The 25,000-nt window shown below is 46.9% G+C and overlaps 3 protein-coding genes across 3 annotated transcripts in view; 2 read left to right on the top strand and 1 right to left on the bottom strand.

Moving 5' to 3' along the window:
• Positions 1-4,925: 4,925 nt before the first annotated feature.
• On the bottom strand, positions 4,926-7,515 carry rpa3 (replication protein A3). Its single transcript, XM_064349033.1, has 4 exons — positions 7,326-7,515; positions 6,702-6,776; positions 5,690-5,801; positions 4,926-5,240 (listed from the first exon to the last, which is right to left on the bottom strand). Exons 1-4 carry the CDS (start codon positions 7,422-7,424, stop codon positions 5,158-5,160), a joined length of 369 nt encoding a protein of 122 aa, XP_064205103.1. The 5' UTR covers positions 7,425-7,515; the 3' UTR covers positions 4,926-5,157.
• A 722-nt stretch (positions 7,516-8,237) lies between these two features.
• On the top strand, positions 8,238-14,913 carry umad1 (UBAP1-MVB12-associated (UMA) domain containing 1). Its single transcript, XM_064349032.1, has 4 exons — positions 8,238-8,538; positions 9,194-9,301; positions 10,709-10,785; positions 12,425-14,913. Exons 2-4 carry the CDS (start codon positions 9,223-9,225, stop codon positions 12,680-12,682), a joined length of 414 nt encoding a protein of 137 aa, XP_064205102.1. The 5' UTR covers positions 8,238-8,538; positions 9,194-9,222; the 3' UTR covers positions 12,683-14,913.
• A 972-nt stretch (positions 14,914-15,885) lies between these two features.
• glcci1a (glucocorticoid induced 1a) overlaps positions 15,886-25,000 on the top strand; it is a 10,955-nt gene continuing 1,840 nt past the window's right edge. Inside the window, 7 exon segments of the mRNA XM_064345640.1 lie at positions 15,886-15,942; positions 15,944-16,301; positions 20,788-20,934; positions 21,584-21,648; positions 22,220-22,315; positions 22,910-23,062; positions 24,425-24,617. Of these exon segments, the coding sequence (XP_064201710.1) occupies positions 15,901-15,942; positions 15,944-16,301; positions 20,788-20,934; positions 21,584-21,648; positions 22,220-22,315; positions 22,910-23,062; positions 24,425-24,617 (1,054 nt within the window). The 5' untranslated portion in view covers positions 15,886-15,900.

The following is a 25,000-nucleotide window of genomic DNA, read 5'->3' as shown; positions in this document are numbered from 1 at the left end:
GCGCTGTTTGAATGCTCATATGTTTTGAAGTTGTAAGCAGTCGGGCCTTCGAACAAGCACGTGCCCTTCCTTACACAGCCCGTCCATAAAGAACCGTTGTAAGGAGAAATAAAAAAGTAAGATAATCGCTTAAAAATGGTTGCCGCTCTCTGTAATGAATTGGAAACGCTCAGATAAGGCAGGCGTCCCACGGACTGAAACAAATCAAGTGCGGCAGGAGAAAGGGAATAGATAACGGGTTCTGGAGTCAGAAGGTGTGTTTCGCGGACGAGTCTTTAACGGAATTCCATTGGGGGGATTTATCAAAGGGATTTTTACGAGAGGCCCCCCACATCTGGGTCCAATGTGAAAGCTCTTTCGATAATAAAACGCAGACGCGCCATGTGAACGCTAGCGCCGCGTGCGCACGCCAGCCTGTACGGACGCAGCCCGATATTGCTGCATGCTGGTGCACGCTCACTCGCGCTGCGCCACGAAAATACGCACTCAAGGTATTCAGAATATACCACAAGAAACGCGAACGGGATCTGAACAAACAATATTAGCGGCTTGGTTTTCAGAATGTGTTCGGTGATGGCAAGAATGATATCGTTCCTCAAACTAATTTGCATTTTTGCTGGGCTTAGACGTCAGCCTCCGGGGACAGTCACAAACTCCCAGTAGCCGGAGGGCGCCATTGCCTCAAACACTATCATGATCTATGAGACATAATAGCCGTCTCTCCCGAGCAGATGGCTCGTCACACTTGGTTAACTCTGGACTTTGGCTGCGCGAATCTGCAGACCAGGCTGCAAAAAGCAACAGGCGGCGCCGGGTCGCCATGGCGACGGATCGGGCACACTTTCTGTCGCGGCTGGCGCGGGTCCAGCTGTTCTCGTGCACGGCAGAGACCTTTACTTGAATCATGCACTCTAAGTGCTGGGATAGGACATCTTGAACTACACAGATCCTTCTCAGATAAGACTGGAAAACCCATGTGGTAACTGCACTATTGAGACAGTTGGTTTGGTAATAAAGTGGTTGCCAAAAGTTCTGTATTGCCCTCTTGTTGTTGGAGGACAGAAGTGCAGTTCTTCACAATTTCTCCCCACTCTAAAGTGAGGAAGAAATCATGGCCTTATGTGTAGGTCATATAGAGCAGGGGCTGCCCAACTGTGTTCCTGGAGATCTACCACCCTGAAGGTTTTCACTCCAACCCTTAAATTTCCACAGAAACCGGGCTCTCAATATCAGGCTGGGTCAATTCCCGGGTAGGATGCTGCAGTTGTACCCTTTGAGTGAATAACCTGAATTGCTTCAGTACATATCCAGCTGTATAAATGGATGCAATGTAAATGCTGTGTAAAAAGTTGTGTAAGTTGTTCTGGATAAGAGCGTCAGGTAAATGCCTGTAATGTAATGTACAGCTCCCCCCATCCCCCATTTTGGAGTACTCTGTGTTTTGAGTCTGTCCTACACATCTGCTTCTCCTGTAGTTGTTATTGTTTTGGTGCCATTTTTAAGCAACTGGGGCTCAGCTGGTGACCCCTTGTGCGGGTTCCCTCATAATGCCCCTCCGTTCGCACTTTGACCTCTGACCCCCAGCTCTGATCCCACACCCTCCAGGGCCAGCACTTCCATGACCTCGGGGATTTGGAAAGTTTTTTTTTTTAATTTTGGGGAAAGAGTGGCGGGGTGCGAATCTAAGAGGACAGGAAATCCTTGCGATCGTCTGCAGACCTGAGACTGATCCGCCAGCATTTTTTCGTACGTTTCTGAGCGCGAATTCGAAGGCGTCCTTAAAAGTGCACCCAGTGACCCGCACGGGAAGCAGGGCGAACCTTGAGCTAACATTTCCGCAGATTTTTTAAAATTTATTCATCAAAGGCAGGTAAAAATAAAGAAGGGAGGAAAAAAAAGAGAATTTGGCTCATCGTGGCAGACCCCCTGAGAGTCGCTCATTTTTCTTCAGACGGCCGGTTGAGTGACAGCGTTCTGCCGCCGGGGGCCGCCGGTAGCGCGTCCCCCTGAACTCTGCCCCCCCCCCCCCGCGCCGTACGTCATCATGTCAGGCAGAGGAGCGAGCCCCGCGGGGCGAACGCGCCGATCGCGGCGCTGACAGCTACACGCGGGCGCGGTCGGCTGGCGCGCGCGGTTTCGCCACGGCGCTGCTGATACAACGCCTCTCTTCCATTTCGGAATGTTTTTCGATTTGTTAACCGCGGAGATGTTTATCGGGGGAAGTTACTAAATCAGAGAGCGAACGCGCGGCCAGGTCGAGCTGTCAAACCTTCAGCTTTTGCTGGAACGCGGTGTTATAAAGTGGGGGGGGGTTTCGGGGGGGGGAAAGGGGCGACTCTCCGTTCTCAAACACCGGCAGCAGGGGGCGCAAGGCTCGGAGTCGCTATGGAATTGGTAGGTTATGGGTTTGAATCCTGATCGCTACGACTTCGGTCGATTTCCGGAGTGGACTGTAACTGTACAGAAACGCGGGAGAGGGACTCGAAACGACCCGAGCGGGGCCAGCGGTCTGTCCGTCCGCTCAGGTACTTTACCTGAGCCTTACCTGTGCGGTAAAGCTGGCTCCCTGGCAGGGCTGACTGAGCGCGTGCAGAGACGATGGCGGCTCTGTCCGGACTCGACGCTCGATAGCAGCTGTGTTACCGGAGGCTAAGCTCTGGCACGTGGAGGAAAGCACAATTATTCAGCACTATATTACCCACAAGCCCACGGGCTGATCCACAGGCACTGTATTACCCACAGGCACTATATATTACCCACAATCCCAGGCTGATCCACAGGCACTGTATTACCCACAGGCACTATATATTACCCACAGTCCCATGGGCTGATCCACAGGATCTGTATATTACCCACAATCCCACAGGCTGATCCACAGACACTGTATTACCCACAATCCCATGGGCTGATCCACAGGCTTTATATATTACCCACAATCCCACAGGCTGATCCACAGACACTGTATTACCCACAATCCCACGGGCTGGTCCACAGACACTATATTACCCACAATCCCACGGGCTGATCAACAGGCATTCAATTACCTACATATATTATTCTCTTGGTTGAAAAAAAAAAAGTATACACACACATACATATATGCGCAAATATGTGCACACACACATATATATAATAAGCAAGCATATAATATTATATGAACACACAAATACAATTACACTGGCCAAAGTGGCCATGCGCATAAACATATGGTACAATTTTATTTTCATTTTTTTTTTTTTTCAATTTTAACACAAAAAAAGAATCATTACTTCACAGCTTATTTGAGAAGTGAATGTCCTCTTAAGATATACCTGCCAGGTGCTTTGCCAAAGGCTAATGAATTGATTAGTAAAACATCCATCAAGAGTCTCCATTTGGAACTCCCTCTAGTCCATTTTAAAAAAAAAAACAACAAAAAAACCTGAAACATTTCAGATGCTCGAAAAAATATGAAGTCTGGTAAACAGAATCATTCTCTATTGCTAAGAAATGATAGAGGCATAGTTCACTTTTAGAGATTATAACCCCCCCCCCCCCACAACCCACCAAAAAAAAAAGTTATGTCATTTGCAGTCACTTGCAGGGCTAAAATTCCAGGCACGACCACATGCCACAATATTTTGGAAACGCATGAGTGATTTCCCTGCCCCCGGGGGAGATTGTAACTACAGCTGGCCATTTAAGCCCTACTCAAACCTGTCATCACATTTTCTAAGACCCCTGCTGCCATTTTTTGAGGGATACTTTCGCGAGGAAGGTATAATTTCGAAAGTCGGCGTTCTCGCCCGAGGAAAAATATTAATCCGCCAACATCAGCGACAACTGGCCCATCTCGACAGGAGAGACAACGGACCCGACTGTTATGATACTCAACACACCACTACCTCAGGGCTTTACTGTAATAACTTCCTAAATAAAGCTCATCTTTCAATATCGGTCTTGTTTATGTTAATACAAGATCACAGCGGATATTTTAAAATGCCCACACGCACTGAAAGATGAGCTTTACTTAGGAAGTCATTACTACACCAACTTCCTAAAGCTCATCTTTCAGTGCAAGTGGGCTTTTAAAATATCCACTGTGATCTTGTATTAGCATAGTACTACCCTTGTGCAAGAGACTTCAATTCACCACTATTTATTCAATGTCACATCACACACAGCAGAAATGTAAACCGCTTTTCAGCTTTTTACAACCAGCTTTATGGTAAAACGTTCCAATGCTTGGCCACCTCCACAGCAGCAGAGGATGCTATTGAGTAACAACGAATGAAAACGAAGTTATGAAAATTTTAAAAAAGGGTCTGTCGAACTTTATTTCAGTTGTTGAAAGTTGGCTGACCACCAGCTGGAAGGTCGTTGAGATTCTAGCAGGCCTGAACACCGATACGTGTTAATCTCATTATGTAATCCAGTTCACAGGGTTTATGTCAGAAGCCAGGGCTGCTGTCGGTCATTGAGGCGGCTGACGTGTTCGTTAGGGCAGAGGTTCTCAAACTCGGTCCTGGAGGCCCCTGTGTTATGCTGGTTTTCGTTCCAACCACAATTGCAATTCCAGAATTTTAACAAGCTGTTAATTTTTCTTAATTGGCAGAATTACATGCTTTAGTTGGATTATTTACCCTCTTAAACCACATTGTAAATTCATGTTCATATCGTGCTATACTCCATTAGCACACTGGTTTACAAAAGCATTTGTCAGCAATCTTAAAGTTTATGATTCAATGATCTCTAAATGGCAGAGATTTTAAAAGACTGCATATGAAATGACTCTCTCCAGACAGGTTAAGTGTCTTAGGTACTGGCACAACATCAGTGGGCCCAGTCCAGGTTCAAAGCAGAGACTGCAGTCTGCATGTTACAGGTAATGAGCAGCAAAAAAAAGAAAAAAGAAAAAAAAAAGGAAACTCCAACTCAAAACAAGGCCGTGGTATTTTCAAATTTTACTGTCGTATATTACACATAATGTACCATATTTTACACAAGAATATTAGACAGATGTAGCAAAAATAGTTTAAAAAAAAAGAAAAAGAGAAGGTTGGAAGGTTGGAAGGGGGGGGAACCTCTACACAACTCCACTGCTGCATTGTGATTTAAAAAAAAAAAAGAGAGAAACAAGGTGAGGATTCTGGGAAAAGGAGAGACAGCCGGAAGCTTTCAGCTGCTGGTCGCGACCTCGAAGGGGTAGTACTGCGGGAAGTCATGGATTATCTTCAGACCCTCGTTGTACACCTCCAGGTCTGCCAGGGGAAACGGAACAAAAACAGGAAGTGTGACGACAGGAAGAGTCAAACAGCCGACCGTCACAAAACACACAACCTAGACTTCCCCCCTTCTGTATCACTATACATGTTATCACATGAATGAATATGTATGAAGCTCAAAATTATGGATTTATATTAATAAAAACAGGCACCCAAATTAATATAACTTCAGCCAAATCCTCTTAAAGACTTCCGACACAAACAGGTCAGTGAGGGAAGGGAAATACGCAGAGGCCTCTGACTAAAGAAAAACATTAAAATTCTACACAATCTCCCCTCAGCCAAGTGCATTAACTAGCAAGCACGGGCGGGGCAGGGCTGTGGATGACAGACAGCTCGGTTGACACGCCCACACGGTTGCCGTGCGACCAGCGAAGGACAAGATGGCCGCCCCGCGTTAAGGGAAGCGCCGGAGAGCCACGCACCGAAGGGCTTGCCCTTGTCGTCCCGGAGCACGGTGTACTCTGTCGCGGTGACCGTGGCCTTGCCCGAAACCACGCCGATGACCTCCACGACCCCGCTCAGCTCCTCGTCCAGCTGGAGGGAAGGAAAAACACAAACCCTGAAATTAAACAGCTGGAGGTCCACCGTCATTACATTACATTACAGGCATTTAGCAGACGCTCTTATCCAGAGCGACTTACACAACGTTTACACAGCATTTTACATTGTATCCGTTTATACGGCTGGATATATACTGAAGCAACGCAGGTTAAGTACCTTGCTCAAGGGCATGACGGCAGTGTCCTAACCAGGAATCGAACCTATGACCTTTCGGTTACGAGCCCGGTTCCTAACCCACTGTGCTACACTGCCTGCCAGTCACCGGCTGTTTCGGTATTAGGGAGATTATGCTCAAACGCCACGCGCCAGAGTACTTCCCCAGAAACTCTTAAGGTTCTTGCTATCGTCAAGTCGCTCGAGTCAACAAGAGCCCCTTCTCTGGGAAGCAGAACGTCTGTGACTTTTGGTAGTGGAATTACAGCATAAACCAGTGCTGGCATGCAAGTGTGTATTCCCACAATCAAAAGGGTAAGTCCAGGTCAACTCAGCACACTTTGAGTCAAAATTTGTGGAGCCACACCAATTTCCCCAAATGTTGTTAGCTCATATGGCCCTTAATAAAGGTCTGAGGCAAAGGTAACTTATGTTTCTGGGGTTTCTCATGAGATCAAATAAGCATGCCAAATCTCATTAAAACCTGTGACAACACGATCCAGAACTGTGTTGAGTTGTATCTTGACATCAAAGATCATTTGTTAGCAAGAAAGATACATTTTGCTTTCTTTAAGTCATAGGTATTTATTCGCCAGAGGTTACTAAAGGTTAATGTTAAGCCTAAATCAGCGTTCGTTAGCAGTTGCCATCGCTTTTTTCACTACAGATTAGCCGGTAGCCGCTAGCACGCGGATGAGCAGGCAGATGCACGACGCTCACCGGGTCGTTGAGTTCCACCGTTGCCATCTTGCCCTCTCCGTCCAGCAGAGTGAACGATTTTCCTGTCGGGTGCACCTGCGACAGAATGACGGCACACAATGCAACAGTCGTCACCCACGCGCCCTGCAGATCTGTCTTATTATTTGCTTTATCTTTGAATTCTTTATTATCTACATAATTATCATAATAAAGCACAACAAACAAGTGTGAACATGGGACTTTTTTTCTTCGTGGCATGCATTGCTATTTCTGACAAAACGTGGCTGAAGAGTTTAATTAAATAATCTCTGATTACCGAACTAAGAAAAATTAACATGTAAAAATCCTGGGATTGCAATTGTGGTTGGAACGAAAACCAGTATACACAGGGTCCCAGGACAGTTTGGGGACCACTGTAACGTCATAAGATTAACGCAATAGCAATTTAACCTGAACAGTTTAACCACAAAACGTATTGCCAAAACGAAATCTCTCGCATATGCCAGGTCGCAGTTTAGGGAACAAAACTGAACAAACTCAAAAACCCGACTGCCACACACAAACCGGCTAACATTAGGGGAACTCAGCCAGCCATCTAGCTAAAGTGAGCAACATAACGAATGGCAAATGCCCGCAGTCATTTACCTTCTGAAGTCGTCCAACAAAACAGACAGGTCTGTTAATGTACTGGGAGAGCATACTGGTGTTGATACGCGTTTTTGGAGATTCGTAAACGCTCGCCATTATGCCGTTTTTGTGACACTACAGCTTCGACTGAAGACACTAACCGCGGGAAAACTCTTCGGATTTCTGCGTCATTTCCGTGACAGTCCTACATATATTTCTTCCCCAGTGGAACTACTGTTCCTGTAAGAAAAGTGCTGTATCTCCGTTTTGGCTGAATGATACAGTACTTTCAGTGAAGGAGTGAGTGTATTTGATGACTCATGTACTGTATGTTGATAAATTTGATCACAATATGTGAGAATTTCCTATGAGTATATCTCCCAAAAGTGACTCTCGTGTTTTATTTATTTATTATTTTATGTAGTACAGACCATTTTTAATTATGGCCTTCCAAAATGTATTCTAACAAATCTCCGGCTTTATTCGACTTGTCTCTGTCTTTGCTTATGTGTGGATGCGTTTCTGTGTGCTGTATCGACTGCAGTTCAAGCTGATCTTTCCCCGCCTGAATCGGTCCCAATGAACTACAGTTCAGTCCGCCGAATTGGAATGAAAGAGGTTTTGCTTCCCTCTGCTGGAGATGTATCTTTCTTCGCGTTCAGTGCAGCCTGTGCGTGTGTGTGTTATCGACAACAGGCCACTGTAGGCTATCCGTTAAAGTATTGTGCCACAGTAGATCTATGGCATACAGTAGATCAGAGCTAGAATAAATTAGTTTTGTATCAGGCGGTGTGGTGTCATAACACACATATGCGTGTAAGTGACAAGCTCATAGATTTTTAATTATGTAAACGGAATGCATTTCCTCTAGAGGCTAATTGTTCCCATCGGAATTCCGCATTGTTTAAATAGTCATAATTCGGAAATGCAAAATTCTAAAAATGAACTTACACCGAAAGACCTGTTATACAACAAGTACATTCAAGCAAATGTCCCGTCATTTTAGCCGGAAAGAAGTTCCCAACGTTGCACGATTTGCGAATCTCTCCCGGACTCAGTATATGTCACAGTGACGTGACGTCACAGCCGGAAGTCATGTTGAAAGAGCTACAGTAAACAGAAGGCCTGCCAGGCTGCTGCTATAGCTGAAGACTGTTAGATATTTTTTCTGCATTTGCCGGATTATTATTAATACTATTTTCTCAGCACAGTTGCTGTGAGTTCACATCACGTAAGTAATACAATTACAAGCGGTTATCAAGATAGTTTAGCTACTCGTTAGTTGACAGGTGACATAAATGGAGTCAGAAGTTAGACTGGCTGTCCTGCAAGATCTGTCTCCACTCCTGGATAGTTAGCGTGATCGACAGCGTGAGGGAAGATGTTTACAGATTATAAAACCAGGCTACTTATAATTTCAGTCTAAATATTAGATATAAAAATAATAGCTGGTAGTTATATTAACTGCTTTCTTCTATACCTAGCAAGATATTTGTCTTAGGTATCTTATCGATATCTAACTAACACGTTTAACTACTCTACTACTAACGTTTAACTACTTAAGATAGGAGTAATCTGTATAAAATAACTGTTGAGTAGCTGACGTTAACTGCCAAGCAAACCTGAACATAACTTTTTTTAAATTGTAGACATTACATTATTAAACGTCTTTGTTTCTTTTTTGTTGTCTACTCTTAATAACTAAACGCGATACATACTGCTGTACGTAAAGCTAACACATTTCACGGAAAAGCAGTGACGTTTGCGTGAGCTGATCTTTCGCTCACGTGCCCCGGCGAGAGGAATAGAACTTGCGGCTTTCGCTTGTTGCGAAGTCAGCGTTTAATACTGAAAATTACTTTTTGTTTAAAAAACGTTCATTCCAGACGCAGTGGGCGCGCGACGCGGGGCCGAGATGTTGAGCTTTCTCGGTCTTCGGAAGGATTCTAAGAAGTCCTCGTCAGAGAAGGAAACCGACGGGTTTGTGATAATAGGTGAGTTGCGCGGGTCCCTTTTCTGTATATCAAGAATGAGACTGATTGCAGAGCAGAATTGTATTATTATAGAATTATAATATAATAATCAATCAATGCAAAGTAATTATATTTGCTCAGATGGACAGATTGCAATGCACAGTAACTGTCCCCCCGGCTAGGAATCTTTCAGAAGTTTTAAAATGCTTTGAAAATGCTAAAAGTTAAATAAGCTTCAATAAACAGAGAGAGAGAGAAGGAGAAAGAAAACAGTATTATGTTCACTCTATTTTTATCTGCTGAATTACCTCCAAAACAATGGAGCAACTCTTAAGCTCCTACAGACCTTCACAAGAGCCCAGATAATGAACGGCTGCACAGTGATCCTCAGTGAATGCTTCCATTTACTCATTCCATGTACACACACGTATATAGATGCACACAAACACACACACACACACACACACACACACACACACACACACAAGGTCCGAGTCAAATAATAATTTTAAATGCTCTAACCTGTTAGTGATTGGTAAACTTCCTGCGGATGAGTGCGATATTAAGGTGGCAGACTCTCGGAGAGAGATGGAGAAAGAGGGGCACTTTGAAGAGCCAGGTGCTGTGTTGACAGTTTGCCCCTTATCAATGCGCCAGCACCTGGAAGGGGCGGGGCTAGCGCTTGACTGGCGGAGCCACATTCACGCAGCTGGGTGTTTGTGTTGGGATAATGTAGCCAATCGGGGCGTAATCAAACTTGGCGGTTTGATGAGCGGAACCCGAGCGGAAAGGGTTCCGTGGGCGCCGTCTGCAGCTGGGCTTCCTCAAGGCCTGACGTTAGAGGCGCAACGTGGGCGGTGACATCACCTGTTCTGTCGTCGTGGGAACCCGTTCGCCCTTGTATTCCTTTGCTGGAGTGGAGTACTGGCACAGCTTCTCTACAGACCCCCAGATAGCCAGCTCCTGCGTCCCTTCCACTGTTATTGGCTCCTTACTCTACGAGGGTTTGGCAGGTGTGTGTCTGGCCCCCGGAGCTGCTCCAAAGGGGCGTGGCCTGGCTCCAAAGAGGAAGGGTAGGATTAGGGTTAAGGTTACACTAAACTCTGCCTGTTTGGAGCTAGGCCACTCCCCTTTGGACTCCCGGTTGGCAGCTGGACGTTTCCCCCACTTCAGTTAATGAATATTCATGAAGCGGTGTGTCTGAGTGCATTCATTGGCTCTGGTTTGATTCTTGGCAAAATCCCCTGTTCTGAGGGGGGGGGGGGGGTCATTAAAAAAATTACTGTCACTTTGAGTTTAATTTTAGTTGAACTCAAAACCTCATAAGTACGGAGGACTAACAAGGTTTTAAAGACATGCTAATAAGGCAGTGCACGTGTGCCTGGCCTTTCTGCAAATAAAACCGCGCCATTTTCTCTCTGTTTCCAGGTGAAACCGCAGAGGAGAAGAGACAGAAAGTCCAGAGCGTGAGCCTCGCCACCAACGTCATCGTCCTGCCCTCCAAGGTGCCTCAGAGATGCTGTGCTTTGCCTGTAAACCCCACAGCTGTTTAACTCCAGTCCTGCAGGGGGCGCTGTGTCTGCAGGTTTACCTCCAGTCCTGCAGGGGGCGCTGTGTCTGCAGGTTTAACTCCAGTCCTGGAGGGGGCGCTGTGTCTGCAGGTTTAACTCCAGTCCTGGAGGGGGCACTGTGTCTGCAGGTTTACCTCCAGTCCTGCAGGGGGCGCTGTGTCTGCAGGTTTACCTCCAGTCCTGGAGGGGGCGCTGTGTCTGCAGGTTTACCTCCAGTCCTGGAGGGGGCGCTGTGTCTGCAGGTTTACCTCCAGTCCTGGAGGGGGCGCTGTGTCTGCAGGTTTACCTCCAGTCCTGGAGGGGGCGCTGTGTCTGCAGGTTTAACTCCAGTCCTGGAGGGGGCGCTGCGTCTGCAGGTTTAACGCCAGTCCTGTAGGGCTGCAGTGTCTGTAGGTTTAACTCCAGTCCTGGAGGGGGCAGTGTGTCTGCAGCTTTACCTCCAGTCCTGGAGGGGGCGCTGTGTCTACAGGTTTACCTCCATTCCTGGAGGGGGCACTGTGTCTGCAGGTTTACCTCCAGTCCTGGAGGGGGCGCTGTGTCTGCAGGTTTAACTCCAGTCCTAGATGGCTGCAGTGTCTGCAGGTTTAACTCCAGTCCTAGATGGCTGCAGTGTCTGCAGGTTTAACTCCAATCCTGGAGGGCTGGAGTGTCTGCAGGTTTAACTCCAGTCCTAGATGGCTGCAGTGTCTGCAGGTTTAACTCCAGTCCTGGAGGGCTGTAGTGTGTGCAGGTTTAACTCCAGTCCTAGATGGCTGCAGTGTCTGCAGGTTTAACTCCAATCCTGGAGGGCTGCAGTGTCTGCAGGTTTAACTCCAGTTCTGGAGGGCTGCAGTGTCTGTACAATTTTATAGCTTTCTTCCAATCAGCAGCCAATTTAGGCGCTGGAACCAAGGTTTGTGGGCTGTTTAGCCAATAAAGGGCTTAAATGAAGCAGCTGAGTGCTGAGACAGTCGTGCTCTGTTAGCATTCCTGTTTCAGCAGCGTAGTAATGGTGCTACAGCTGTGTCGTGTCTCTGGGTCAGCGGCGTAGCTAACCTCACATTAGCGTACAATGCTGCACTTGTCTCTGGTCTAAAAGCGATCGTTTAGCCTGGTCTGCGTTACTGCTGCTCACAGAACACGTGTAGATTCTCTCATGTCCTCTCTGTGATCAATCCCTCTGCATAAGAGCTTCTGAATATACTGAAATATAAACCTGCTACCAGACCTGGGTCAAGTACACATTTATTTTGGAGTTGGATTCACATACTTTTCTCTGATTTTACTGATCTTGTCTGGTGCATCGGAACCAGTGGAATACTTTCAGAGAGAGCAAACCCTGGTCCTCTCAGCTGCACCAGGCAAGATTAACAGAGCACAGAAAAGTATATGAATCCAAAACAAACACGTATTTGACCCAGGTCTGCCTGCTACACCGCTTGTGCCAATAAATGGAATGATCAGAGATCTAATAATAAATCTGTCCATCTATCTATCTGTCTCTATCTATGCATCTCAATCTCTCCCTGTCTCTCTTTCTCTGTCTCTATGTCTCTCATGCTCTCTGTTTCTGTGTCTCTCTCTCTCTCTCCAGTCCACCAATGTGAATCCAGCCCCTCCCACATTACCATACCAGCCCTCTCCGGCGCCCCCGGTGGCCGCTGCGGAGGCTGCGCCCTTTCTCCCTGAGCTGCTGGGAGACATCCCCTTCACCCTGGCGCCCCACATCCTGGCAATGCAGACAGGGGTACCCCAGATCCCCGACTTCATCCTCACCCGCGACATCAACGACAACCTGGCTAGCTTCCGCTACGACTTCACCCTGGAGAACTCCGTGCTCTGCGACTCCTAATTCATGCCCCACCCCTCTGGCCGCAAGACCCCGCCCCCTCCCCCATGCTCCGCCCCCTTCCCCATGCTCCGCCCCCTCCCCTTCCCCCATGCTCTGCTATGACTTCACCCTGGAGAACTGTGCTCTACGAGTCCTAATGCTGCTGGTGCCGCAGGCCCCGCCCCCTCCGGCCACATGCCCTGCCCCCTCCCCCTAACCCTAAACCCCCTCCATTTATCCTCATGACCCCCAGCCTTTTTGAAGCGGGTGGGGGAAGGTGCCTACCTCTACTGCTGTGCTGTTAGGGGGGGGACCACAGTTAGTAAATGTAGGGGCTGATGCTAGGGCTCATGACCTTTTCAGGTAAACGTGCTAATGAAATAATTAAGAGGACGAGTTGGTGTGGAATCCTGACGTAGAGATCGACCCTCGTTCCGCACCCCTGAAGTAGCCGCCAGCTAAGGGTAAAACCACAAACGTTTATTAGCGCGCGTGCTTGTGTCGTTCAGACGGTAGTTTTGTTGTGCGTTTTTCACTCCACTTTTGGGTTTCCGAGCGGTGTGTCAGAGCTGGTTCTGTGCCAAGCTGGCGTGCGGTGGTGAGCCGCTGTGCCACCTGTTCCTGACGTTTTTGTTATCGTTTGGGGTTTTTTGCGGAAGGTGGAATTACGATAGCTGATTCTTTGGGGGGTTTCATATCAAAAACTCTTCAACAAAAATCTTATTTTTTGTGTGTTTTTGAGCATCCTTGCTGCATAAAAGAATCCATGCTTTGCCCCAATTTCAGCAGAATGTTTACTCAGTGTACATTTTGTGACTCTTGTGCTTTCAAAAATAAGCCATCATTTAGATTCTTTGTGTGGTTTGCAGAAAGACGCTGCACAGTATGACCAGCGAAGCCAGCTTTTGCAAAGCCCTCGATAAAATGGTTTAATACAAAAAAAAAGCTATTTCTTTTGTACAAACACAATTTAACACACAAAAAAGTAGTTTACAGTTAGCAAGTGCAGCATGTCCTTTTTGAATCACATTTAGTCTGGAAATACAATTAATTATCCCCCCCCCCCAATTATTTCAGGTGAAATTACCTTTCTTCTGGATTCTGTTTTCTCCGCACTAATTATGTTTATCCTGTGCTGACGTTTTGCAGCTGGGTGCGTGCTGCATGCCAAAGGAGCCACGCGTTTCACCCAAGATGACCGCGTGCTCAGACGTTTAATATTTTAGCCTCGTCATCTTCATGCGCAGAATCACCGAGTGCTGATATTTCATGAATGTACTTTCCAAAAAAATTAACTTTTTTCAAGATTTAAATGAAAAGTATTTATATTTTTCTCGTACCCATGAAAATCAAGTTTCTCTAGCGATAGCACGCTATTATTTTGGTAAACATTTTTGGTAATTATATTTCTACAAATCACTGGGCTTTTGCATGATTGTTATTCAAGTTGTACTGTGGTTGATATTTGGTCAAAGCTACAAATGGAAGCAGAAGCGTTTATTGTGTGCATGTACTTACATGTTCTAATTTTGTGATGCATGTTTATATTCACTTATAATTTTCTTTTCTTTTTTTTTGGCTGCATGTTTAAGTGAAATTGTGAGCGTTGTGTGGATGGTGTGACTGCACGGGCTTGCGAACTATCACTAAGATGGTGGGGTACAGTCGGCTATTTTGAATTTAAAACTGAAGTGGTCAAAAGTTGCATAACTTGCATCAGTCTTTCTGCTGTCTTGAAACTGTGGTTTTTGTTGGCATGACAACAATTTAACATTAATAATTCAGGTGTCCCCCATTATCCACACACTAGTCTGTGCCCCCTAAATATTGTGTACTGCAATTTAGAGCAAGGATAGGACGTCTTTATTTACCGAGAAATTCACAGGTTCGTTAAAATGCTTCCACCTTTTTGTTAGTCAGTAACAGCACATTTGTCTAATTAAATTCTGAATGCTTCTGTGCCTTCACCATTCATGGGAGAATATAAATTGTCACTGAATGACACTTTAAATGGTAGTATTTTCATATTCTGCCAAGTTTACATGGTTTGTATAATAGCGGGGGAAGAGAGTTGAAAGTGTTTAGTTTTCCTGTTTGATTCTTTCTGATTTCACTGTCAGGAATTTCCTTCTTCTCATTTTCCAAAACTGTAAATGCATTTAAAATATGGTTGTGTTGACAGTGATATTATGAACTGTAGTATTTAAACTGTTGTATTATTAAATAATTTAATAAACAAATTGCAATCAATACTTTAATTTGATTCATTTTCAGCTTTTATGCAATGAATAGCCTACACCATTTTAACTGACCGTAGACTTCATATCTGTGACCAAAAAGTTCACTATTTTACGCACAAATATACAAAAGGATTCCACCTTTAATATAATGCAGTGCCGTTTGAACTATAAGGCTACGTATAAGGAAAAACTAGGCAAAAGCATTTGTAGTGTAATCCCATCCAATCAATATACTAATCCTACAACATGTACCGGTCTCTTTACAAACCCTGTAGTAGTCGTTCACAAAGTGCGCTGTCAGTTTAATTCCACAACCAATAGGGTGCCGAGGAAAGAAGATCTCCTCACGTGGGCAAAACGTCAATGAATTTATTGGTCACCTCCACTGTCAATATAAAATTTCTGACCAACGACTGCCGACACAAGCCGTTAGCCCACCAACCAGATGATTACAGTAAAGGACTGTAGCCCACCCCCCGCCTGTCAACCCAGTGGGTACGAAAGCGGAGTTGTGTTGTCACTCAGAGTAATATTGCAGAGATATTTGTCGATACATTTCTAAATTGAGGTAATTTAGTAAAGTTCGCAGATTTCAGAGTACATTTTAACCACGAAGAGAGAGGTCTGCTCAATAACTTTTTGTGGCGGACATAGCAAGCTACTAACCAGCTAGCGAGGAATAGGATTGATTTCCTGGTCAAAATACAATCTTGTCAAGGTCCAGTTAGTTTAGCTAAATTAAAACAAGTTATCTGGCCACAAACAGCTTAGATGTCTGCAGATCGCAAGCTAAACAACCTAACTGATTGCAAAGTCGCACATATCCAAGGGGCACAGGAAGCTAAATGATTTCTAAAGCACAATTTATTTTCCCACGAATGTGAGAATAATATAGGTCGACTACTATTTTAGCTGACGTATATAAGCTTTGTCAGTTGATATTTTAGCCAACGTTATTTTTCTCCATCTAAAAGTGTTGTTACTCTCTACCCGGTATTCATGTCAACACCCTCCAAGACCTTATCACAACCCCCATCAGCAACGGGTCAAACGCGACGAGGGGTCCCCAACCACCCCAGCCGACAACACCACCAACACCCCCACCCCTGGACGCCTGCTGCCCGCGCACGCCACCGTGCCGTGCCAGCTGTTGCGTGAAAACCACAGCCCAACCCGCCTGCCCACCTCACAAGCCTCCGCCTCCTTCTCCTCCTCCTCCTCCTCCTCCTCCTACTCTGTCGGGAGCAACACGGAACCGACGACATCGAGAAGCCCCAGTCCCGCCAGCCCGACGCAGTGGCCGGCCAACCCGGGAGCAAACGGGTCGGTGGACGCCAGGCTGACCGCAATACGGACACGGTCGTCGCCGGACAACAAGACCGTCTCGCCCGTTCGCGGAGGTAATGATTGGTGCATCCGAACGGCTGCAAGGTAGCATCTCCTCCATCCGGCGCCAGTGGGTTTCTCTGCTAGGCAGCAAGCCTGCCTCCTAATTTATGGATGCAATGTAGGTCATAAGCGATGTCTGCTTGTTTTTGCATTTCATTTCCTCAAACCGGTTTCTGCGAATCTGAGGGGCTCATCTAACTGGCTAATTAGCCGTGTCAGAATGATCGGCTAGCTGGCTAATCATTTTGACTGCCCAACTAGCTAAGCTATCATAGGAAGCTAATGCCTACGGCCCCCTCAGCTGTGTGCTGCAAGTCTGGCCCGGGATTATTGTAATGGAAGATGATTTGTTTTGCACAAGGTTCGTGGGTGCACAGCTAGCGTGTAGTGTATCCAGGTACAAAAGTGATCCTCCTTGCACGAAATATATATATTTTTGGTTTGTTTATGTTCCTGAGCGCATAGCCTGACAATCAGCTGTTCTTGGGTAAAATTTCCAGGTCAAGACTAAAAAAAAAAAATAATAGAAATGACTGCGGACGTGGGGAAGTTGACAGTTTGCTAGATTCAAACAAACAATTTGTAGAATTACGTAGTGACCCAGAGGTTTCCGCTGCAGCCGGTATACTGCCGACTACCCAGTGCAATGACGTTGTTTAAGAACGGAGCCGACCTGCGCTGGATGGATGCGTTTTTGCGCCGCGCAGCGCTTAGCTCGCCTGGCTAACTCGAAGGTCGCACGGCCATAAACGCCAGGCCTACATTTGTGGGACGTAAACAGGGGGAAAAAACAGTGCAGGAAAAAAAGCCCCCCCAACGCATCATGCAGCGCTGTCACCATTGGCGCGGTCTGCGCGGCTATTTTTAGCACGTTGTTATCGGACTTGTGACGATGCTGGAGGTTGCGTGACATTAGACGTCCCCTGTGCGGGTTCAACCGCGACTCCTTCCATTCGGTGGCAGAGCAGTGGCGAATGGGAACGCGAAGGCCGCTGGGACACACAGGTACTATAGACCTGTAAAAAAAAAAAAAAAAAAAAAATGTAAACATGGAATGTAAATTACCTCACCTCCCCCAAGAACATCCAGCACAGTGGCCCTCTCCCTGGGTTGCTAAATTTGGGGGGAGAGGGGGGTCCCCCAGCGATGAGCTGGAGTGGTTAGCACAGCGTTCCGGTCCAAACCAAACAATAATCAGGTCAGGTTACTAATGTGTTGAAATTTGCAGTTGCTTTACCAAACAAAATTTAATCTAAAAAAATAATAAACAAAAATTATGATTTAAAAAATATTAAATGCTTCCTGCAGAGCGGAAACAGATCGCATAGATTGCATTTTATTGTGTCTGAGGCCCTAACACTCGGGACATTCTCCTGAGTTTGGGGGGGGGGGGCAGTAGGGGGCGTGAATCTCCCAATTCATGCTACCACATTCCTGCCGTCCCCACAATCTCCCGGATCCCGCTGGTACTCATAATGGCGTCTGCCCCCCCCCCCACCGCATCCTCTTACCTTTTCACAAGATGGCCGCCACCGCCGCTGTCGTTGTGCGAGCTGCACTGCGGAATCTGCAGGTCTCCGCGTTCGGGACAATACGGGGGCCGTCCCGTTCCACCCTCCGGGCCCCCCCCAAAAAAGCCATGACCTCCAACCCTCTCCTAACTGCCATGTACATTTCTGCTATCAGGGGCTGAGAGGGATCCTCAAACGAAAATCAAGGGGGGGGGGGGGTGCCTCTTTGACTTGGCGGAACCCCCCCCCCCCCGGACCAACCGGAATGCGCCAAACAGGACGAAAACAACCAATAGCGCTTAGCGTACGGGATTTTTGGTGTGGGGTGTTATCCTGTGCTCTCCTTTTCTCTCGTTGTTGTTGTTAGGGTGGATCATTGGGGGAGCTGTGTTGCTACAGGTTGTGTTTCTAATTTTGGGGTCATTTCGGGGGTTTGACTTGAAACGGTGTTGTGGTCAGGGGTGTCCGGTTGTGGTGTGAGCCGGGTGCTCGTTGCGGCTGTGCACACTGCCTTCGGTGATAGAGCGGTAATTCATTTGGTACAGATTTCCTGCATTTGGCAGATCTCATGCTGTGTGTGGTTTGGGTTGTAGAGATTTGGTGTTTGTTTGGCTGATGTGTGTGTGTGTGGTTTGGCTGTAGAGATTTGGTGTTTGCTTGTGGGGCAGGCCGGTGAGGTCACTGAGAATTGCGTTGGCGGTTTCGTTACTGTTTCACTATTCAATAAACGACCTGTCCGTCAGAGCCGCCGCGTGTCCGTGCACGGGCTCGGACCAGGCTGACGGGGGTTACCAGGGCAACGGGACAGCAGCCATGGCAGGAGATCGGGGGGCAGGGGGGGGGGGAGGTGACATTCCATCATGTGACCTTTCGGGTTCTGAAAACGATGACATCACTCCTTACGCCAGATGCACAGCAACAATGTTACGCCTCTGCAAGTCATGACCTGAGGTCACTGAATAAATCACGAAATAAATAAATACATAAATACATACATATTATGTTTATATATAAGTTAATGTAAAAACAGAATATGTATTGAGAGAAAAGCGAACGTGCTCATGTCTGGGTTCCCGTTTCTGAGCGGTCGGGTTCCAGACGCACCCCAGGTCCGCTCTTCGAATCGTACGCCGCGGCGTCGCCGCTAACTGACGCTAGCATTCCAGTGTCCCAGCGGTCATCAGCTGCTGCATTCTGGGGAGCAGATTTTTTAAACGCTGCACGAGCGCCAAATGTTCTGCGTGCAAAAATCATAAAACAATATACAAAATAAAGCATTCTGCAAGTACGTATGAACGTATAAACAGAGCAGCCGGCCGTATGTAAATATGCGCGGATAGTATTTATTTTTGTGTCATCTGTGGGAGGTGTGCTGCGCAGACGCAGACCTGGACGCAGAAGCGCAAATTCTGCTCAGTTTTTCGTATGTTGTTCTATACAGTCTAATGTATACACATGCCAATTTACAGAGTCAGACCTCTTGCAGTTTTTGTTCAACAGAAACTGTTATTGACCGGATAAGGCAGGGGAGACCAGCTCCGGTCCTGGTTTTTGTTCCAACCAGTTACATTAGTTTTAGTTTTCTGTCAGCTCTATATACTAAGTTGGTTCAGTTGTTAGAATACCCTCGCAGTCTGTGGCTGTAGCTGGTGCTTATACAGATGTTAGATCAGTATATGATTCAGATAATTAAATAATTAAGAGTAGATGTTGGCGCAAAATCCTGAAACAGATTAGCCCTTGTTGTGCAGCCCAAAACAAACAAAACACTTTATTTCAGAAGTGCTGTAATTCAACGACAACTCTGGGAAATTCTGGGGATATGCAAATTACCAAAACATAGTTTACTAGTGACAGACAACCTGTGGTAACCGTTGGGTGTTGGGGATGACCAATCACCTTGCAGCTTTGGAAGAGGGAAGGGCAAAAAAAAGTGTGCCTTTCACCCATAGTTTCATTCAGCGATTGAATGTGCTATAACATGTATAACATTTGTAGCCATAACAACGCTGGCGGTTTAAAAATGAAAGAAGTATTTCTGCCGCACCTGTGTTTCCTCAGATGTAAATCACACACTCATCTGTCCCACGTGCTTTCAGCGCCTGGGGAAACTTGCACTGGCAGGAGCTGAAGTGCTGTAATCTCATGAATTTAGATCCCGGATCGGAGACGGGCAACGAGGGCCAGGTCCCATCCCCATATCTGGGGTGTCCTTTACTGACCTGTTTGTTTTGGTTCCCACGGTGATGTCGGAATGTCGGAACTTCGTTCCAGGAAGTTTGGTCAGGTGTGGCAGCCTGGTGATTGACTGGTAGAGGCCTGGTGCGCAAAGTATCTCTCACACACCCACACACACACACACACACACTCACACAAATACACACGCACACACACACACACAAACAGACAAGGACACACACACACACGCACGCACCCAAACACACACACACACCCAAACACACACACAAACAGTCCCACTGTCATTATGGTAACCTTGTCCTGTTTGGGTAGAAATGAAATTGGGGCATTAGGTAGTGTATATTTTACTTATTTCCTCTGGGCTTTGCTGACCCATATCCACCAATGAGAAGCCAGGCTTTGATGACTTGTATCCACCAATGAGAAGCCTGGGTTTTCTGACCCTTATCCACCTATGAGAAGAGAATTTTCTGTCTAAAGACGTCTCTCTCTCCTTCTCTGTGTATTTCCTCCTCTTCCTCTTGCCATAATCTGGCAAAAACAAATAAATTCACAAATACATATACGTACTGTACACACACACTTATGCCAGCATTCATACCATAAAAAGTCACTACTTTCCTTTCAGTCAACGTTCGATTGGAAATGAGAGATCCATACCAATCAGTGACTGGAATCAGGCACTTGAGTGCTGATTGGCTGAGAGAGCCAACAGATGCGGTGGTGTTTGAGATCCACAGAGTGACTGAATAACTGTGGTTCTGTCTGCCTCTCTCTCGCCCCCTAGTGGAGGACAGGTGTAAAGGGCGCTCAGGTGTGCAGTTCCTACTCTGTTCCCTGGGCCTCGTCTCTGGGCGGTATATCGTAGCGCCCTACCTGACGGGCCAGTGGCCACGTGACCCCCCCCCCCCGTGCGAGAGACAGAGACACACAGGTAGGCAACCCTTCCCCCACTTCCTGTATGTCTGTTTCATTCTGTAGGGTCATTTTCAAATTGCTGGTAAAATTGACAGCAATATATACCTGACCCCCCCCCCTCCCCCTCCCGAAAAAAACTAAAGTTTAAACTGCAGTCACATGCAGGTTTGAGGTGAATACGGCCAGGAAGGGCGGAGGTACACCCTCCGTGAGAAAGCCCTGAGCTCTCCTTCAGAGGAGACGGAGAGAGCTTTTTGGAGGGAAAAACCTGAAACGTTTTAGTCTTGGAATCGGGCTCAGAACCGCCAACCGCGCTTCCTGCTTCTGCAGCGCACCCCTGCGCTCACAAAGAGCGTCTTTCACACACGCAGCGACGCCCCACATCCCACAGCCCCCCTCCTCTTCCTCTTCCTCCTCCTCCTCCTCCTCGGCTGACTGTGAATGAGGGACTTCACTGCGTTCAGCCTCTTAACCGACCCCCCCCCACTCAGCAAGGGGGCTGATAAAATCTCCCCCCCCTCACACTAGCTGTGCAGCTCATTAGGGTTATTAAACGTGATTGATCTGCCTGTGTGTGTACTCTGCTATAGACCATATGTAATAATAATAATAATAATAATAATAATGAACTTTATCTGCAGACTCCTGGATGTTGGACTGGTAAGTCGGGAGAGAAGAGGATCACACAACAGCGCTCTGTGTCCTGGGGCAGCACCGACAGCTCAAAGAGGTACCCCAAAACACTGTGTACCCCAACAACCACAGCACCCCAAAAACAATTACACACCCTCCACGGTGCTGACCAGCTCAGAGGGGTACCCCTAAAACCACAGCACCCCAAAAACAATTATACAACCCACAGTGCTGACCAGCTCAGAGGGGTACCCCCAAAACACAACACTCACCTCAATTGGAAAATGGTGAAGTGGCAGCCCCCTAGTGTCCTCATTGTGGTACAGCAACACAGTTCTACAACGTCCCGAGTTTACATTACCTGTGTTTGTGGAGGCCAGGCTGCTTAAACAAAACCCACAATCCAACCAACCACTGTACCCTCAATTTAACATAAACCTTGACATTTTATTATAAATACATACAGACGTCATTTTAATGCTGGATCTTTTTTGGGAAGGTGTACCAGTTGATTTGATTTTAATTGATTTGTGTGTGTGTATTCCTTTAATTGTCATTTACTCTTTTCTTCCATCGTTCCTTTCTCTCATCTACCCAATGCTCTTTCTCCTCTCTCTATCCCTCCCTCCCACTCCCTCCCTCTCTCTGTCACTTTCCTCCCTCTCTAGCAGATAGCTAAACTCAGGAGGCAGCTTCAGTGCAGTAAGCTGGATAGCGGAGAGAGAGAGCGTGTTTCTCCACAGCAGGGAGCCAGCCAAGCGCAGGTGGGTGACAGCCAATCAGCTCTCTCCCTCCTGTGCACACACCCAGTCAGCTCTCTACTTCCTGGATCCACCCGGCCATGTGCAGATGGCCCACAGCCAATCAGCACTCTGCCTCCTGTACCCACAGCCAATCAGCTCTCTCCCTCCTGTGCACACACCCAGTCAGCTCTCTACTTCCTGTATCAACCCAGCCAAGTGCAGATGGGCAACAGCTGTCTACCTCCTGTACCCACAGCCAATCAGCTCTCTACTTCCTGTACCCACCCACCCGGTCAGGCCCTGGTGGCTAACAGCCAATCAAGTCTCTACTCCCTGGGACAATACAGCCAGCTTAAATAATACATACCAGCGTGCAAACTTCCACCAGAACGTGCAAATCTCTACTGAGCATGTGCAGTGAGCCTCGCTGTGGCTTCGACCCCAGTGGCAGAGAGAAAAACGGAGAGGGAAAGACAGACGCATGCCCAGGCATGTCTGCGGCTTGCAGTGACTCTGAAAAGGGAGAGGCTATGCTGCTCTCTCTCTCACACACACATGCACGGGCACACACACACACCTGTTAACGTGCCCGCTGGCCCCGTGCTCTTTGCCCAGGTGTCCATGTCGAGGCCTGGCCAGATGCCGCTGTCCAACATCACGGTGCCCAAGGCCACCATCTCCAGAGTGCCCAGCAGCATGGAGGGAATCAACCACGAGCTGGAGAAGGTCTTCATCAGAGACAGCACTGCGGAGAGAGAGGAGCTAAAGGTACACACACACACACACACACACACACACACACACACACACACACACACACACACACACACGAGCTGGAGAAGGTCTTCATCAGAGACAGCACTGCAGAGAGAGAGGAGCTGAAGGTACACACACACACACACAAAACAGCACACACACACACAAACACACCACCACACACCATCCCGCACCACACCAAACAAACACACACACAACACTACACAACACACACACACACCACCCGCATACACACCAGCACCACAACACACGCCACGCACACACACACACTACGCACACACACACACAACACACGCACACACACACACACGCACACACACGAGCTGGAGAAGGTCTTCATCAGAGACAGCACTGCAGAGAGAGAGGAGCTAAAGGTATACACACACACACACACGCACACACACACACACAGCCACGAGCTGGAGAAGGTCTTCATCAGAGACAGCACTGCAGAGAGAGAGGAACTGAAGGTACAAACACACACACACACACACACCACCACGTACACACAGGCACACACGCACACACACCACCACGTACACACAGGCACACACGCACACACACACATGCACGGATGTGTTTATGTAAGATTTCCGACAGTGGAGGTGCTAGATGAGCAGTATATGTGTTTTTATAACGTATGTTTAGATGTGTGTATATTTCCAGTACGTATGTGTGTATACGGGTGGTATATGTGTATATATGTGTGGTATACATGTGTATACATGTATACACGTGCAGTATATATGCATGTATTTAAGCGTATGTATATATATGCATGTATTTAAGCGTATGTATATATATATATATATATATATATGAGGTTTATGTATATATATGCTTTACGTACATATATATGTGCAGTATAGATATGTGCATATATGTGTGTATATAAATACATGTGTGAATGCTGTCATGTGGTATATATGTGCAGTATATATATGTGTATATATGTGTGTGTATATATATATTTGTATACATATGTGGTATGTGTGTGTATATATGTAAATATGCGCAGTATATGTATGTATATATGGTATATATATATATGGTATATATATATGTATATATGTTTATATGTGCAGTATGTATAAGTGGTATATATTTGTATATATGTATATATATGCAGTATGTTTAAGTGGTATTTATGTGTATGTATGTGCAGTATGTATATATGTGTATATATATATGTGTGTGTGTGTGTGTATATATATGTGTGTGTGGTATATATACATGTGTATATATGTGTGGTATATATGTGTATATATTTGTGGTATATATACATGTGTATATATTTGTGGTACATATACATGTGTATATATGTGTATATATATGTGTGTGTGTGTGTCTCAGGCGTTGGAGGTGCCGGACGGGCGGCGGGCTCCCTTCCCTCCCCAGCAGCGCAGCAGCAGCACCCACAGCGTGGACACGCAGGTCCCGTCCGCCCCCGGGCGCTCCAGCAGCTGCTCCAGCCTCTCGCCCTGCCCCTCCCCCGCCTGCCCCCCCGGCTCCCGCGACGACAGCCCCTACTACCCCGAGGACAAAGGTACACACACACTACTACAGCCCCTACTGCCCCGAGGACAAAGGTACACACACTCTACACACACACTACTACCCCGAGGACAAAGATACACACAATCTACACACACTACTACAGCCCCTACTACCCCGAGGACAAAGGTACACACACTCTACACACACACTACTACAGCCCCTACTGCCCCGAGGACAAAGGTACACACACACTACTACAGCCCCTACTGCCCCGAGGACAAAGGTACACACACTCTACACACACACTACTACCCCGAGGACAAAGATACACACAATCTACACACACTACTACAGCCCCTACTACCCCGAGGACAAAGGTACACACACTCTACACACACACTACTACAGCCCCTACTGCCCCGAGGACAAAGG

The sequence above is a fragment of the Anguilla rostrata genome, chromosome 8 (assembly GCF_018555375.3).
Source record: "Anguilla rostrata isolate EN2019 chromosome 8, ASM1855537v3, whole genome shotgun sequence".
NCBI classification, from domain to species: Eukaryota; Metazoa; Chordata; class Actinopteri; order Anguilliformes; family Anguillidae; genus Anguilla; species Anguilla rostrata.
Note: the sequence above shows the minus strand (reverse complement) of the source record. Positions and strands in the feature narration are given on the sequence as shown.